The sequence below is a fragment of the Rhineura floridana genome, chromosome 4 (assembly GCF_030035675.1).
Source record: "Rhineura floridana isolate rRhiFlo1 chromosome 4, rRhiFlo1.hap2, whole genome shotgun sequence".
Lineage (NCBI taxonomy): Eukaryota > Metazoa > Chordata > Lepidosauria > Squamata > Rhineuridae > Rhineura > Rhineura floridana.
The window spans coordinates 57,186,923-57,204,359 of NC_084483.1; the positions used below are offsets into that span (position 1 = coordinate 57,186,923).

General features: G+C 43.6%; 1 protein-coding gene across 3 annotated transcripts in view; it reads left to right on the plus strand.

Annotated features, from left to right (window-relative positions):
• The window catches only part of ADGRB3 (adhesion G protein-coupled receptor B3), a 784,090-nt gene that overhangs the window by 345,056 nt on the left and 421,597 nt on the right, over nucleotides 1–17,437 (plus strand). For all 3 annotated transcript variants that reach the window (XM_061623067.1, XM_061623068.1, XM_061623069.1), the window contains one exon: nucleotides 16,846–16,914. In XM_061623067.1, coding sequence (XP_061479051.1) covers nucleotides 16,846–16,914 — 69 coding nt within the window. The remainder of the gene's footprint in view (nucleotides 1–16,845; nucleotides 16,915–17,437) is intronic.

Below are 17,437 nucleotides of genomic sequence, written 5' to 3' on the forward strand. Positions count from 1 at the left end.
GGCCCCAGTCCAATATGCAGCTTACTTTCCCTGGGTCCATCTCCACGCCTTCCGCTGAGATTCGATATCCAAGGAAGTCTAGAGACTTGAGGTCAAATCCACATTTCTCTAATTTAGCATACAGGTGATTTTCTCTCAGTCTCTTCAACACCGTCTCCACATGCTGGTCGTGGTCTTCCTGGTTCTTTGAGAACACCAGGATATCATCTAAGTAACAGATTACATACGTGTCCAACAAGTCTCTAAACACGTCGTTCATGAATTTTTGAAAAATTCCTGGACTTCCACAAAGCCCGAACGGCATGACCAGGTATTCATACTGTCTGTAAGCGGTCAAGAATCCTGTTTTCCATTCATCTCCCTCCTTCATTCTGATCAGATTGTACGCTCCTCTCAAATCCAACTTCGTGAAGATTTTTGCAGAGCGCAGTCGGTCCAGCAACTCTGAGATCAGGGGCAGCGGGTAGCTGTTGGGGATGGTGATCTGGTTCAATGCGTGATAGTCGTTACAGGGTCTGAGTCCCCCCCCTTCTTTTTCACAAACAATAGTGGCGCTCCAGCATGGGATTGTGAGGGGCGTATGAATCCTCGCCTCAGGTTTTTATCCAGGAATTCCTTCAGGGCCTCCCTCTCATTCTCTGTGAGAGAGTAGATTCTCCCTGATGGGATGCTGGCTCCTGGCACTAGATCAATAGCACAGTCGTAAGGGCGGTGGGGGGGTAAAGTCTCTGCCTCTTTTTCATCAAACACATCTTTGAATTCTTCATACTTTGGCAGCAGGGTCACTTGCTCGATCTCTTGCACTGCCCCCGCTAAGGTGTTCTTGATTCCTTCAGGTTGACAGTTCTCCTGGCAATACTGTGAGGTGAACCACACCACCGCCTCCTTCCAACTTATTTTGGGTTCATGCTTTGCTAGCCAGGGCATTCCCAGAATCACCTCAAAGTTCGAGAGATCTGACACGTATAGCGAAATGAACTCTTCGTGCCCAGGGATTTGAAGTTTCACTTCCTCCGTGGCTTGTGTCACCCCTCCTGACTTCAGGGGTCTCCCATCGATAGTCTCCACAGCTAGGGGAGCGTCCAGTTTCCACTGGGAAATTCCATGACGCTTGACTAACTTTGCATCAATAAAATTTGTGGAGGCTCCACTGTCAATTAAGGCAGTGGAATTAAACACCACTCCTCTGGAAGTTGTAATCCGAATCGGCAAGACCAACACCCCCTTTGAGGGAGGTTGGATCGTTGGGGGGCCTTTATACAACGCTGCCCCCAGTCCACCGGCCTGCACGTGGACTGGGTGTTCTAGTTTCCCGACGGCTCAGCTTTCCCCCCTTTCAGTCCACAGTCTCTGGCCACGTGGCCCGGCTTTGAACAATAAAAGCATAAACGTTCCCGACGGCGTCTTTCCTTTTCTTCTTCCGACAGTCTTGGCCTAGCCCCTCCCTGTCCCTCAGTTGCATTACCTGCCATCCCTGCAGAAGGAAGGATCTTGCTGCGGGATGCCGAGGCTGAGTATCTCGGGACCTCCTGCTTCCTTTCCAGGTGCCTTCCTTCCATCCGGTGATCTATCTGTAGGCATAGCCGGATGAGCCCTGGTAGGTCAGCGGGGGGGGAGGTCCTGGCCAACTCATCCAGGATTTCAGCATTTAATCCACTCCGGTACATAAACATCAGGGCGGTGTCATTGTAACCAGTTTCCAGGGACAGAATTTTAAAAGCGTTAGTGTACTCGGAAACAGTCCCTTTAGCTTGCTTCAGAGCGCCTAGTTGCCGCGCTACTGTTTCAGCTCTTTGCGGGTCTTGGAACATCTCGGTCATCTCCTGTATAAATCCTCTGTACCTTCTTAAGACAGTATTCTTTCTCACGAGATATGGAGTCACCCATTTTGCAGCTTCTCCCTCCAGGAGGCTAATCACGAAGGCCACTTTAGCCCCATCGTCTGGAAATTCCGTGTACCTGACATCCAGATATAACTCACATTGAGCCACGAAAGTTGCCAACTGATCACTTTGTCCCACGTATTTTGGGGGCAATCCAATGGGAACCTTTACTACGGCAGCTGGAGGGGCTGTTCGCATCTGGTCTATCGTGGCCTTCAAGGTTTGATTATCCGTCTTCAGCGCCTTGACTGCTGCTATCAGGGCTTGAACATCCGTCTGCAAATCAGCTACCTTAGTCCTCAAGAGTTTCACTTCTTCCGTCTCAGAAGTGGGGTTCGTCCCCCTCGCTGCTCCCTTTGACATCTTGTCCCAGTCAAGTGAAGAGAGCGTTGAGGGTGATTTAGGTGGCTCTGTCAAGCTGTCAGGCCCAGGATGTGACTCAGGAACCAGACCAGCGGTTGTAGTTAATTCGTGTTTTATTAGGGTAATGTCCAAATAAAGACTGTGTTTTCTCATGAAGCAATACAGGGATACAGGTCCTGCGGCATTGGGAGAAAGTTGACAGAGCACGGGACTTCTTCCCGCCTGTTCTTTAAGAAGGGGCCAAACGGGCACGCAATCTTTCGCTCCTCCTTAACTGCCCCTCAGGTACTGCCCGCCTTCCCCCCCTTCTCTCCTGTCTTTTCAGCTGTCTGCGTGTGCGCGGTGAGGGGGGAAGCATCACCCCCTCCTCTTCTGAAGTTTCCGATTCCAGGATGGGGGATAGGGGAGGGGCTAATGGTAAACTGCCTCCCCGCTTTTTGGCTGTGAGCAGCCCTCCCTCTTCCCCCTCTTGCTCTGAGCCTGAAAGAGGAGGAGGCATGAGAATGTCCAGGGAGGGCTCAGGCTCCCCGTTGCTAAGCGACCTTATCACTGGCAGTTCCTCTGTTTCGTCTTCGCTCCAAAGGGGGGAAGTTCCTCCCCCTTCCCTCTGCCATCCATCCGAATACTCTTCTCCCAACTCTCCAGGATCCAGCTCCCCGGGATTGGGACCCCAGCTCTGCCTTCCGACAATAACTAGGAACTGCTAGAGTGCTAAAAGTCTACATCAGCCTTTCCCAACCAGTGTGCCTCCAGGTGTTGTTGGACCACAGCTCCCATCAGTCTCAGCCAGCATTGCCAATGGTCAGGAAAGATGGGAATTGTGGTCCAACAACATCTGGAGGCGCACTGGTTGGGAAAGGCTGGTCTACATAAAAGTTCTTGTATCCCTGGTGCAGACAATTTTCTTGAATTCACTGCCTGTCCAAGACTACCCAATTTATTTTCTGCTGGAGGAAAATGTTATTGGATCGATGTATAGATGTTCGCATAATCTAAGTGAAGGTTGGTTTAAGAGTGATGTACATCCAAATTGCTAAATAATCTGAGTCAAAGTCCACATTTGGATATGCATCCTGCTAGCAGTTACTAAATGCAAATTATCAGAGACACCATGCAGAGTTGCTATGGACATCAAAGGCCATGGTGTACAAAAGGGGAATACCTCAGAGTGGAGATGCAAAGGCGCAGAAAAACCCTGGAAAAATTAGGAAAACAGTTTTTCCAATTTTTTTACATAAAAAGCATCCTGGGCCTTCACATCTCTACTCCAGAGTAACAACGGGGGAAATTGCCATATCTGTACAAGGCAGTAAATCACCACAGAGAGATGCTGCAATTTGACAAGTATTGGAACTAATCAAATTTTGAATCTCTTTATTTTACATGAAATTAGTTTTTTAGGCTGATAATTAAGTATGAATGATGGAGGAAGTTCCATACATGATACATGCAGCTATTCTGCCAAATTGTTTTATGGTTAGAAACACCATTAAACGTTTTACATATTTCAAGTGTATTTTAGCAATTGAGATGTATTTACATAACTCCTGGCAGAACAAAAACATCCTGCACATGCACATACACAGATCCCACCCATTTAAACAGCATGCAATACACATGTTTGCACATCTCACTAACCAGATGTTGCTGAACTCCAAGTCCCATCATCCATGACTATTGACCATGCTGGCTGGGGCTGATGGGAGTTGAAATCCAACATCTGCAAGGAGACAGGTTACCTCTTTCCTGTTTCTTCCTTGAGCACATCCTTCCTTGAGCTCATCCTCTCAGACCCTGTCTAAGTGAGGCTAGAGGCACCATTCAGTTTGTTCCTGGGTGGTTTTTGCTGGAACAAGATTCTCTAATCTGAATTATGACCATGATTCTGAACTAGAACCAGAATCCAGCAGATTCTGGCATAGCTGCTCTGTGATGATAAAAAGATCCCAGAATAACTGTTACGTTTCTAGAATGCCCTGCAGCTCAATGTAATAACATAATTACACAATGAATATGTATAGCATGTCTGGAGTCTTTGGACATATGTAGGGAGGCCATGAAGCATGCTAAGTATTTAAGTATTTCACAGGAGGGAAGATATGTTATGTGGGTAATGACACACATCAGTGTTTGTGTACCATGTCAGGCCTCACATGCGTGTGTGGTAATGTCAAATATTTGAGGCTGGGAGACATTCGCACTAGGTGCTGTATGCACAGATACCACCATTGTAGCATGCATGTCAGTAGTGCTGTCAGCCCTTGACATGGTAGAGACCTCCACAAATGTCCAAGGACTGGTAAGGTCCAAATACTTACAATAACCTACTAAACCTATTGACAGCATCCAACAAATCTTATTTGGAACCATGTCTGTCCCAGTCACTACCTTCCTGGATCTTTCCTCTTCTTACATATATGCGTGCTTATCATGTTCTATAAACCTTGTGCAAGTGCCATTGAAATTAATGAAAACATTCCACAAAAGGTTTTTGGTGAGTTGTGACCTTAGGTACCAACACACCAAGTGCTTCTCCCATGCATTTATTATTATTTTCAATCATTCTTGCACAGATGAACTGCATGCAGAGGATTTTTCCTTCATGCCACTATTATTTTGGGCAGGACCTTACTAGCCTTATGCACAGCTTATTTTTGCTAGTATTACTTAACGAAGTTATGGATTTTAAAATCCAAATTGACTTAGAGTAGGAATGGAGAACCTCAAGCCCAAGGACTAAATGCCTCTCTATCTGGCCCTTGGCGCTTTGCCTAGACCTATGAGTGTATGCATGTTGGAATTTGTGAACATCCAAGGGTGAATATCCAGAGGAGGGAGAGGCAAGTCCAGTGGGATAATTCCACTACCCGCCCATGAATAGCTTCTACCCACACAGAGGTTTGTCTAAACTGGGTCCCTCATTTAGTATCATGAGTGCCCTAGATACTGCAAAATTCATAACAGGAGAGCAAACAACATCACCCTTTCAGAATGTGAGTTGTCCATGTAGGAAAAAAATGAGTAATAAATGTACTGCTATTTCTGTTTTTTAGAGCTTGTTGCTTTTAAAATTACATTTCTTTTTGAAGCATGGCATTGTACTAATAAGACATTTGAATCTAAATTAAAATCAGTAAGGCTCTCTGGACATTTTTAACATGAAAGCCTCTCCTTGTGGCCTTTAATTAACCTTTTAGAAGTGCAGACACATTTAGGGAATGTCTGTGTTAGCCTTGTAATCTTTTATGCTTCCAGAGGTACTGGAAAAGGAAGAATTATAGAAATAAAGTTATCTCCTCTGGGAAAAATATTGTTGGTTAAATTCCTTCTCATTTTGTTTTCACAGTCTGTTTTATAATGGCCTATATATTACCGCTGGTCCAGTGATGCAGTGTAGTATATTAAAGGGATGCATCACTTATTTGCTGGCAAATATATTGGGGATCTGATTCATCACTTCCTTTAAATTCAGTGAAGAGTTTCCCCATTGCCTTTATGTTGAAAACTGGATCAGGTCTTGAGAATTTTTCTCCTGGTTTCTAATTAGTCAGTGTAATAATCTTTGCACTTGTGAATTTTCTAATTTGCATACAGAATGTCACAGGTTCAGTCTTTGGCATCTCCAGATAGAGCTGGAAATGTCACCTGTCTAAAATCCTAGCGAACCTCTTCAAGTCAGTCTAGACAATACTGAGTTAGATGGAACAAATGTCTGACTTGGTGTAAGGTAGCTTCCTATATTCTATGTTTTAAAAGGCCTGCTACCTAATGTAAAGCACATAACAGCCGAAATTCAACCAAAAAGTAATAACTGGCACATGTTCAGAAAGCCCATCAAAAACTTCAGTTATACAATTAAGTTAAATATTTACCCCAGTCCAATCCCATATATAAAGGCAGTTTTAGGCTTCCAGAAAATTATCAGGTCTGGCATTTTTCTCTTTTGCCTCTATAGTTATTCATCGCAAGTGAGCCAATGAGGTTGCATTCTTTGCCAATCTGAAATCAAATCATGGGGCATCAAGAAAGGGCCCCACTCTACTGTGATTAAGACAATGGGGAGGGGAGATGTTGCTATATTTATTTATTTATTACATTTATATCTTGCCCTTCCTCCCAGTAGGAGCCCAGTGCAGCAAGCAAAAACACTAAAAACACTCTAAAACATCATAAAAACAGACTTTAAAATTTATTACAAGAAACCATCCTTAAAAACGTATTAAAACAAAACATCTTCAAAAATATCCTTTTAAAAAAGCTTTAAAAACATATTAAAAAGCAATTCCAGCACAGACACAGATGGGGATAAGGTCTCTATTTAAAAGGCTTGTTGAAAGAGGAAGATCTATGGTAGGTGCTGAAAAGATAACAGAGATGGCACCTGTCTAATATTTAATTTCAAAGGATAGGTGTCACTGTACTAAAGATCTGCTTCCTGTGTTGTGCGGAACGGACCTCCTGATAAAATGGTATCTTCAGGAGGCCCTCACGTGCAGAGCATAGTAATCAACTGCATATATAAGAGTTAAGACAATCTTTCAGCCATCCTGGTCCCAAGCTGTACAGGGCTTTGTACACCAAAACCAGAACTTTGAACTTGGCTTGGTAGCTAATGGCAGCCAGTGCGATTATTTCAGTGGCAGGGTGACATGTTGGCAACATCCTGCCCAGAGCTCGGAAATGTTACTTTTTTGAACTACAACTCCCATCAGCCCAATCCAGTGGCCATGCTGGCTGGGGCTGATGGGAATTGTAGTTCAAAAAGTAACTTTTCCAAGCTCTGATCCTGCCCCAGTGAGCTATCACAGCTACATTTTGTACTAGCTGCAGTTTCCGGACCAACCTCAAGGGCAGCCCCACATAAAGCGCTTTACAGTAATCCAGTCTGGAGGTTACTAGTGCATGGACAACAGTGGTTGATGGTAGATTGGGTGGGCCCAGACGGGGGTGGGTTCCATTCAATCACCATTGAAGCAGGAACAGTGGTTCAGAAACGGCCGTAGATGTCTTACCAGCCGAAGTTGGTAAAAGGCACTCCTAGCTGCTGAGGTCACCTGGGCCTGTAAGGACAAAGATGGATCCAGGAGCACCCCCAGACTACGAACCTGCTCTTTCAGAGGCAATATGGCCCCATCACAAGCAGGCAACTGACCAATTGTTAGCAATGCTATAGTGGAGTGATCATCTAGCGAGTTTCACCCTTGTAACAGGAATATTTCGGGACTAAATCGCTCAAATCAAATGAGACATGGGATTTGGCCTGGGGGTTTTGGCTGGGGATTTGAAGTGGGAAGTGAGCACAGGGTCCATAAAAGTTCCCACCCAAGCTAGCTAGGCCAGGCAGGCATTACAACCCACCCATTTGGACCAGTGTGAATGTGCATTCATGCCAGCAATAGGGAGAGAATGAGAATTTCCCCAGGAGGACTATCTTGACTGAGGTAAGGGATACATAAAACTCATAAGCTCATATAGCTTAGTGGTATTGTTATGTTTACTCCACTCAAAATATCTCAGGCAGCTACAAGACCGCTTTCTAGGGTAGTGAAAATATGGTTCAACTGGTAGTTAGAGATTACTTATATGGGGAACTTCCCTTTCACCTGCCTCTCCCTTCAAGGGGAACAGGCTACAATTTGTTAAGTATAGTTCAAGGTTGCTAAGTAGTGCTAGGGGGAACAACATCACAACTGGCTATCCATTCTGGTCTTCCTGAGTACCACATAGAGAGGGGTTAGAATTATCCCTTCCACGGTGGTCTCGGCTAATCCATGTATGCCATGTTCCATGAATACGATTGTGGCCTGTTTAAACCCATTTCTTGGTGTCTGCTTTTTATTCCCTTCTCTCTGCAATGGAAATATCTATATGTATGTCAGAAATAGCACTGGTCTGGAGTCCAGTATAAGAAAAACAGACTTGAAGCCATTGTACACATAAAATTGATTTTTCACAGTTTGATATATCTTCTACAGAAGTAGCATACTATGCCCATATTTGGTGGTGATGAAATATTTAAACTTTTCTCTGCAGAGTTCAAAAAGGTTAGGGTTCACTAAATATTACTCCCAATTAAAAGTGCATAGAATTGCAATGTACAGTGTTGGGCATGTTCTTGAGGGAGGGCATCTATGATGACATAAACAGGTCTGGTTTCATGATGTAGTTGTGAAGGTGCGCACCTTTCCCCACACTTACAATCAAGTGTAGAAGATATACATATCTCTATGCATGTGTATTTTGATAATATGAAGTAGGATTTTAATGAGCGTGGCAAATTAAGTGATGTAAATAGCTTCCCCCATGTGGAGATATAAAATATGGAAGAAAGAGATGTTAATATATTTTCAATATTCCTTTGCATGATGCAAAAGGGAAGTGATTCAGTCTCCAAGGTACATTCAGAATTGGAGCTGAAATTTATTAGTAGTTTGGCACTCTCACGCCGCATTCATAACAATGGGTTTAGACACAAGATGACCAGACTATGCCCTGTCTTTACAAAGTTACATTTCTTTTAACAGCTAATGTTCCGAATGTTACTTTGCCATAATTTTTGAAGAACTGAAGGCTAGTTTATATAGTTAAGCACACAAATACAGGGTTTGTGTGCTTAGCTTTTTCTGCACCACCAGATTTCCACCCCATAACTTCTCCTTCCAGCTGCTGTTCATCCAGTTGGGTTTCTAGATGTTTGCATGCCATGTAATGGAGAAAAACAGACCCAGGAAGCAACTGCACAGGGAAAAAAGGGAAGTGGGAGAAGGGTTAAGAATCGTCCATCCTCCACTTTTTTCCTGAAAATTTTGCCCACTCCACATTGCTTTTCAGCCATTTGGTGGAAACCCAGACTCCTTACCCAGAAAGTCTTGCCCTGGGAAAAGGCCCTCTTCCTCAGAAAAAGTCATGATAATAGGTCAGGTGCTCTGCCTCTGGAGAGTCCTTTGGCAGGAGTCTATCTGGAAGGATGAGTGTAACAACAATGTCCAATAGCGAAGCATTAATTTGCTGCTCCCTGGCCCCTGTCACCTGAGGCAATTGGCTCATCTCACCTATTGATAGAACCAGCCCTATCTAATGGAAAAGGTTATTAGAATAGAAGGAATATAACACAAATATATTGTGTTCATTTTTTGTTGAGCCCACAGCAATAAGCAGTTCAGTCCGGCTTCTTTTTGATCTTGGATCAAGTTGAAGGCTTGCATGCTAAAATGCAAAAGGTGGCAAGATCATGGATAAACCTGGATTACTTTTTAAAAAAATGTTAGCTCTCTGAGCTGAACTTTTACAAATAAAGATAGAAGTAATACTAGATGGACTGAAATATTATGCTAGAAGGTATTTAAAAACAAAGCTAATGGAAAGGAATAGTGTTATTTAAAAGCTGTCTTGTACAATTCTAAATGTCAGATGTGATTCACTTAAAAATATTCCAATAACAATAATCAAATATAGAAAGTAACAGCTTAAGTTCAAAACGTTTGAGAATTTTTTTTCTATTTCAGTTTCTACTTTTCACAACCAGAGCAAGTGTGCATTGGTTTTTACATGGCTGTAAGTTTTCCTTGGTTTCACTGGTAGACTGATATAAATTAACAGCTCAGACCCATTCTTGTTTACTCAGAGGTTCAATAAGGGCTACTATCAGGTAAGTGTGCATAGTATTGCAACCAAAGGCTGTAAAACCTTGTAACTTAGAAATAAGCCTGTTGAACTAAATGAGATTTACTTCTGAGTAAACATGCTCAGCACTTCACTGCAAATATGCACACTTATTCAGGAAAAAGCCTCACTAATCTCAGCAGGATTTACTTCTAATCATGTATGCGTGGGATCAACATATATGGCAGCAATCCTAAGCATTGTTACATGGCAGCAAACTGCATGTACCATTAAACTCTCTGGGATCTATTTTTGTATAAACTCTGCATGGGATTGCACTGCATAGGTTTAATTCATTAATTATTAGTGGGCAATATTAACCAGTGGAACAGTATTTTAAATTTCTGAACCAGAGATTTAAAGACATAGCTGCTACTTTTGTAAGTAACACTTTTGTAAGTAGTACTTTTGTACTAGTGGTTTCCCAACTTTCCCCCCCCCACAGATCACTTGAAAATTGCTGAGGGTCTTGGTGGATCTCTTAATGATTTTTCTTCTTCTTGTAATAAATTTTAATGTGCTGTGGTAGATGCTGTATTATTTTTAATTGTATTTTTATTGCTTCTTTTATTTCTTATATGCTGTATTTGATTCTATTACCATTTGAATTCCATAGAATTCAATTTGTAATAAAATAAAATACAATATAAGAAATAAAAGAAACAATAAAATATAATTAAAAATCAATATGAATGTTTAATGCCATGGATGTGCAATCTCCACTCTTCAACCACAAATCCATAGACAGACTATGGACACCTGAATGAAGCCCATTGACCCCTGAGTTAGAACATTTTGGTATCTTCAGCAATGGCTTGCAGCTTTTGCTTAATAAATGATACCTTTTTTTGATATCTCAGAAAGGCATGCATTTTGAAGTTTTGATAATATATGAATCGATTCCAATATTTGGCAACATCACTAACATATGTAGCTAATATACAAGTTTGTGTCATTACAGCATTACAGGTGATAATCATTTTTATTTTGAGAGATAGTCCCTACAAATATGAGTAACTTGAAATACTTCGTAGATGTGAACTCTCCTGTTCTTCAGGTTTAAGCATGTACATTTCCATGGGATCCAAAGATGTTTTAGGTGTGCTCAGAGGCATATGTAGAATTCTTGACATTTCCCCAGAACTTTATGCCATATCATAAACTGTTTCTGAAACTCCCCCCAGTTTCAAAAGCAAACTTCATGTACAAGCTTTATATTGCTGGCAATGAAAAAAGAATAATCTATGCTTGTATGGTTATGCTGATCATGGCTCCTCTACAATCACAACAGTGCGGCTATGTCTCTAATCTCCCCTTTTTGGACACGGTGATTGAGAAGGTAGTGGCTGCTCAGCTCCAAGTTTTGTGTTTCCCAACCTCTTTTTATTTTTTTATTTTTATTTTTGTTGGACTACAACTCCCATCAGCCCCAGCCAGCATGGCCAATGGTCAGGAATTATGGGAACTGTAGTCCAGCAACAAAAAAAATTAAAAAGGTTGGGAAACACTCTAGACCCTTTTCAATCAGGCTTCAGGCCTGATCATGGGACAGAGACTGCCTTGGTCACCCTGCTACGACTAACAACTGGGTATCAGACAGGGGGAGTGCATCCCTGTTGGTGCTGCTGGACCTCTCGGCGGCCTTCAATACCATTGACTATGGTATCCTTCTGAGCCGTCTACCTGGGATGGGATTGGGAAGCACTGTTTTACGGTGGCTGCGGTCCTAAGGACCCAGAAAGTGGTGCTGGGAGGCTACTGCTTGGCCCCCTGGCTGTTGGTCTATGGAGTACCGCAGGGTTCCATTCTGTCTCCCATGCTCTTTAACATTTATATGAAACCACTGGGAGAGGTCATCCGGAGATTTGGAGTACAATGTCATCAATATGCTGATGACACTCAACTGTATCTCTCGCTACCACCTGATTGCAGGGAGGGAGTGCTCATCCTAAACCGGTGCCTGGAGGCTGTGAAGGGCTGGATGTGGGCTAACAAACTGAAACTTAATCCAGACAAGATGGAGGTACTGCTGGTCAAAGGGAAAACTGCACCAGGGATTGGGTTGCAACCTATTCTGGAAGGGGTTGCACTCCCCTTGAACAAGCAGGTCCGCAGTCTGGGAGTCCTCCTGGATCCTGCCCTGCTGCTTGAACATCACATGGCTGCGGTAGCCAGGAGTGCTTTTGGCCAATTTAAACTGGTCTACCAGCTGCGCCCATTCCTGGAAGCAGTTGACTTGGCCACAATGCATTGGTGACATCGAGGCTTGATTACTGTAATGCACTGTTTGTGGGTCTGTCTTTGAAAATGGTTCAGAAATTATAGTTGGTTCAAATTGCAGCAGCCAGAATGTTAACTGGAACACGGTGCAGGGAGCATATCACCCCTGTGCTTTATCAACTCCAATGGCTCCCAATTTGCTTCTGGGCCCAATTCAAAGTGCTGGTTCTGACCTTTAAAGCCCTAAACAGCCTTGGGCCAATATACCTGAGGGACCGCTTAAGCCCATATGTACCTGCTCGGGATTTAAGATCATTTGCCTCTGGTCTCCTCTGTGTGCCTGGAATGAAAGATGTTAGAGTGACAGGCATGGGGGAGACATCCTTTTCAGCTGTGGCCCCCAAGCTTTGGAATACCCTACCCCAAGAAGCCCACTCTGCTCCCTCCCTGATGGTTTTCTGGAGACTTCTGAAAATCATCTTGTTCCAGAGAGACTTTGGGAGGGACTGAAGGTGGATCATGGAACTCATTTTAGCCTTCTATTTTAATTTAATCCTCTTTAATCCTTCAGTATCACTCCCCTATATATATACATACTAACTAATAGGCAAAAAACCTTGCGGTTTAAGAATATACCTATAGCCCACAGATATTTCTATCCAACTTTTAAAAGCAAGGAAATTGGAGAGGAAGGAGGGGATTGGAAGGGGGAGGGGAGGGAGGGGCAAAGAAAGGGGAGGGAAGGGGCAAGAGGGAGGGGATAGGAGGGAGGAGAAGGGAGGGTGGGTTTGGTCATTTGCATACTTTTTGAGTTCAATGGGATTAATTTCTGTGTAATCATGTTAGAAAATGGAAATGGACTGCCTTCAAGTCGTCTGGACTTATGGCGACCCTATGAATAGGGCTTTCATGGTAAATGGTATTCAGATGTGGTTTTACCATTGCCTTCCTCTGAGGCTGATAGGCAGTGACTGGCCCAAGGTCACCCAGTGAGCTTCATGGCTCTGTGGGGTTTTGAACCCTGGTCTCCCAGGTCGTAGTCAAACACTGACCTGGGGGAGGGGCAGGGAGGGGGGAGGGGAGGAGATTGGGTGGGTGGGCACTGGGCAGAAGGGAAGCCCCTTTCCATTCCAAAAGGAAAACATTGTGAACAGTATCATTGCTTTTCAGCGTTTCCCTGAAGACTGGGCAAGGGGATCAAGGCAGTGGTAAATGCGTCCTTGGAAGAGTGCGTGATGCCATCAGCTCTCAAGGAGGCAGTAATAAAACCAATTTTAAAGAAGCGCTCCTTGGATCCCCAAGATCTGAACAACTTTCGCCCAATCTCAGACTTACCATTCTTGGGCAAGGTGGTCGAGCAAGTGGTTGCGAAGCAGTTGCAAGCGCACTTGGAGGAAGTGGATTATCTGGATCCATTTCAGTCAGGCTTCAGGCCTGAATATGGGACTGAAACAGCCTTGGTTGCCTTGGTGGATGATATGAGGAGAGTGTTGAATAGGGGTGAATGCCCCTTCCTCGTCCTCCTGGATGTCTCAGTGGCTTTTGATACCGTTGACCACGGTATCCTTTTGGACCGCTTGGAGGTATTAGGCATAGGGGGCACTGTACTTCAGTGGTTCTATTCCTTCCTCTCTGATAGGCACCAAAGAGTAGCATTGGGGGATGAGGTTTCAGATCCTTGGACTCTCACCTGTGGGGTGCCGCAGGGCTCCATCCTCTCCCCGATGCTATTTAACATCTATATAAAGCTGCTGGGGTCTATCACTTGGAGATTTGGGCTGCAGTGTCACCAATATGTGGATGACACACAGCTCCATCTCTCATTTAAATCTTCACCGAGGTTGGCTGTAGAAACCCTATCCAAGTGCCTGGAGTCGGTGAGTGGCTGGATGGGAAGGAATAAGCTGAAACTGAACCCTGACAAAACCGAGGTACTGTTCGTGGGACACAAGGGAAGGTTAGGGGACTTGGACCTGGTGCTGAATGGGGTACAACTGCCCCTGAAAGACCAGGTCTGCAGCCTCGGGATCATTCTTGACTCCCAACTGTCCATGGAAGCTCAGGTTTCGGCTGTGAGCCGGGCAGCACTGTATCAACTCCATCTGATATGGAGGCTACGCCCCTACCTTCCCAATCATCTGCTCCCATCAGGGGTACATGCCCTGGTCTCCTCTCGCCTAGACTACTGTAATGCGCTCTACGTGGGGCTACCTTTGAAAATGGTCCGGAAGCTGCAACGGGTACAGAACACTGCGGCACGCCTGATTAAAGGCAGCTGCTGGGAAGATCATATCACTCCAGTGCTAAAAGAGTTGCACTGGTTACCAGTTGCTTACCGGGCCCAATTCAAGGTGTTGGTTTTGACCTTTAAATCCCTGTACGGTTTCGGCCCAGTCTATCTAAAGGAGCGCCTCCAGCATCATCAGCTATGCCGCCCAACAAAGCCTCAAAATACCTTCTCTCCTTCCCATCAGTCAAAACAGCCAGACTGGTGAGGACTAGAGAGAGGGCTTTTTCAATTGTGGCCCCCACCCTGTGGAACTCCCTCCCAAATGATCTCCGCCATGACCCCTGTATAATGAGTTTCTGCCGGACTGTGAAGACCTGGCTCTTCAGGCAGGCTTTTGGGGTGGGCTAGATTTTATCATCATTGTTTTCAGATTTTTAATGTCTGTTATATTTGTATGCCTATTTTGTACATCGCCCAGAGTGGCTGGATAGCCAGCCAGGTGGGCAACTAAGAAATTCAATAAATTAAATTAAATTAATTCCCCCACCTTTTTATTCTACAGCAGACACATGTAAGCCTCCCACTAGGGTTGCCAGGTTCAGGGCCTGAGACTGATCTTGTATCTTTAGGAGAAGAGACGTCAGCCAAGTGCAGGTGTTCTTGCAACATTGTAATGGGAAAAACACAAGGTGGAATTCTCCCTTCCCCCTGCACAACTTTGAAAGATACAGAAGACCTCTTGGAGGCCGGGCCTGTCGATCAAGATGTCTTCTGTATCTTTAAAAGTTGTGCAGGGGGAAGGGAGAATTCCACCTTGTGGTTTTCCCCATTACAATGTTGCAAGAACACCTGTACTTGGCTGACTTTCTCTTCTCCTAAAGTTACAGGATCAGTCTCAGGCCCTGAACCTGGCAACCCTACCTCCCACCCAAATTTAAAACAAAGCTGTCCCTGGCCACATCCACACCAGGCCTCTATTACACTTTGGACAATCATGGCTTCTCTCAAAGAATCATGGGAAGTATAGTTAGTGAAGGGCTCTGAGAGTTGCTAGGAGGTGTCCTGTTCCTCTCACAGACCTTCAATCAGAGTGGCTGACTGTTAATCCATTCTCTCAGGGGAATAGGAGTCTCCTCTCAGCACCCTTAACAAACTACACTTCCCAGGATTCTCTCAGGGAAGCCATGACTGTCTAAAGTGAAATAAAGGTCAGGTGTGGGTGTGGCCCCCTGATTAGCCAAGCCCAGCAGCTGTGAGGCTTTTAGAACTCTGACAGTTGGTTCTTACTGAGCATGCCCGGCGTCATCATTCAAATATTTCTTAAATTAATTAAAAATCAGCCAGGCAGTTTTTTAACTTTTAAACTGCTGAAGATGAAGGTCAGAGTATGGGGCAAGGTCAGTATTAGGATTACAGGTACTCTGTGAACATGGCTGATTTTTACTGAATTTCAACAGATTATGAGAACTCTCAGAGAAAAAAGTCCAAAAGGGATCTGGTTTTTTCCTCTCTTTTTAGACTTTGAACTCTCTATTCTCTCTGACTGTTTTGTGTATCGCCATGAAAATTGAGAGTGTTGTTAAGCAAGCGTTTCTGAGTTCAGGACTATAAATTTTGTAAGGTTTTGTTTTGAAATGAGCTTATGGGAAGCATCAGAATGGCATGGGGGGTATTTTCAATTTCACATTGCAGAATGTGAAAAACCCACGCTGGCTATAGTATTCGACCACTCTCATGGCTGTATACTATATATAGTATATTATGTATTTTAATTGTATTTTATGTATTTTAATTTATTTTAATTTTTTAATCTTTATCGTATACAATTTTATTATGTATGTGTTAGATTTTATTGTAAGCTGCCCTGAGTGCCCTATTATAGGGTAGAAGGGAGGGATAGAAATATTTTAAGTAAATAAATAAATGCACTCAAAAACAACAAATGGAAGTGGGCTGGAAGTGAGGTGGAATTTCCTCATATGGTTTCAACTAACTTTAGAAACACGGCTATATTCTTTGGTTGTATACCCATTCTAAAGTGTATGCAATGCATTATAAACCCATATATTAAAGGAAAAATGATAAATAATATATCTGCTCCCTAGAAAATCTCCCTTAGGTGAGACTTTTAATGACCACAGATGATCGCATATTATTAAGGTAATTGCAGCACCTACAGAACTCAGTGACTACTGAAATACAATAACCATGATCAGCGCATGTGATTGTTGCTAGAAGTATATTGGTACTTGAGATATGAAATAGAAAACCACAGACTTTTTCTTGACTTCAGGCAGTGGTAGCCAACATGGCACCCTCCAGACGTTTTGGACTCCAGATCCCAAGAACCCCAGCCAGTCAGGGATGATCAGAGTTGTCGTCCACAATACCTTATATAAAGCTGCATTATACATACTATGCAGTGTTTATTGTGTTGCATGCTATATATTCTTTTTATATAAGTTGATTGTCTTCTTGAATTTCCAGAACTTCTTTCAAATAGCTAGTAACCTTCTGGATGAAGAGAACAAAGAGAAATGGGAAGATGCACAGCAGGTAAATTTGTGTAGATGACTACTCATTCACTGTTGGACATTTCCCCCCCTAGCAATAGTGATATCAGTTATTTGTATTGGTTAAGTACTAAGATAAAAGTTATAATCTCTGCAGGATTTCATGGGGAAACCTCACCGTAAAATGACACTAAAAGTTGTCTTGAATTACCTGCAATGGAGCTGAAAGAGAACAACTTACTGTTTTCTCTGGGGAAAATAGTCATAGCTCTTTTAAAATGACTGCCAGACTCCAATGTAGGCTTGCAATTTTTCTTCATGATATCATTCATGTGACTGGGGAAAGGGGTTTTGTTCTTACAGCAATAAAACAAGCTATGTCTGAACAAAGTGTTAGCCCCTCACTGCAGAACGTGGCAGGCTTTAAAGAGGGGAGTCTATGCTTTTGTGCTGTGAAGGCCTGAGGAACAAATATTTAAGGGCCGCTTCTCATGCTACAGTTTGCATTAAGGTACAGATACGGGGGTGGGGGCGGGAGATATACAAATACCATGAATTAGTTGTGA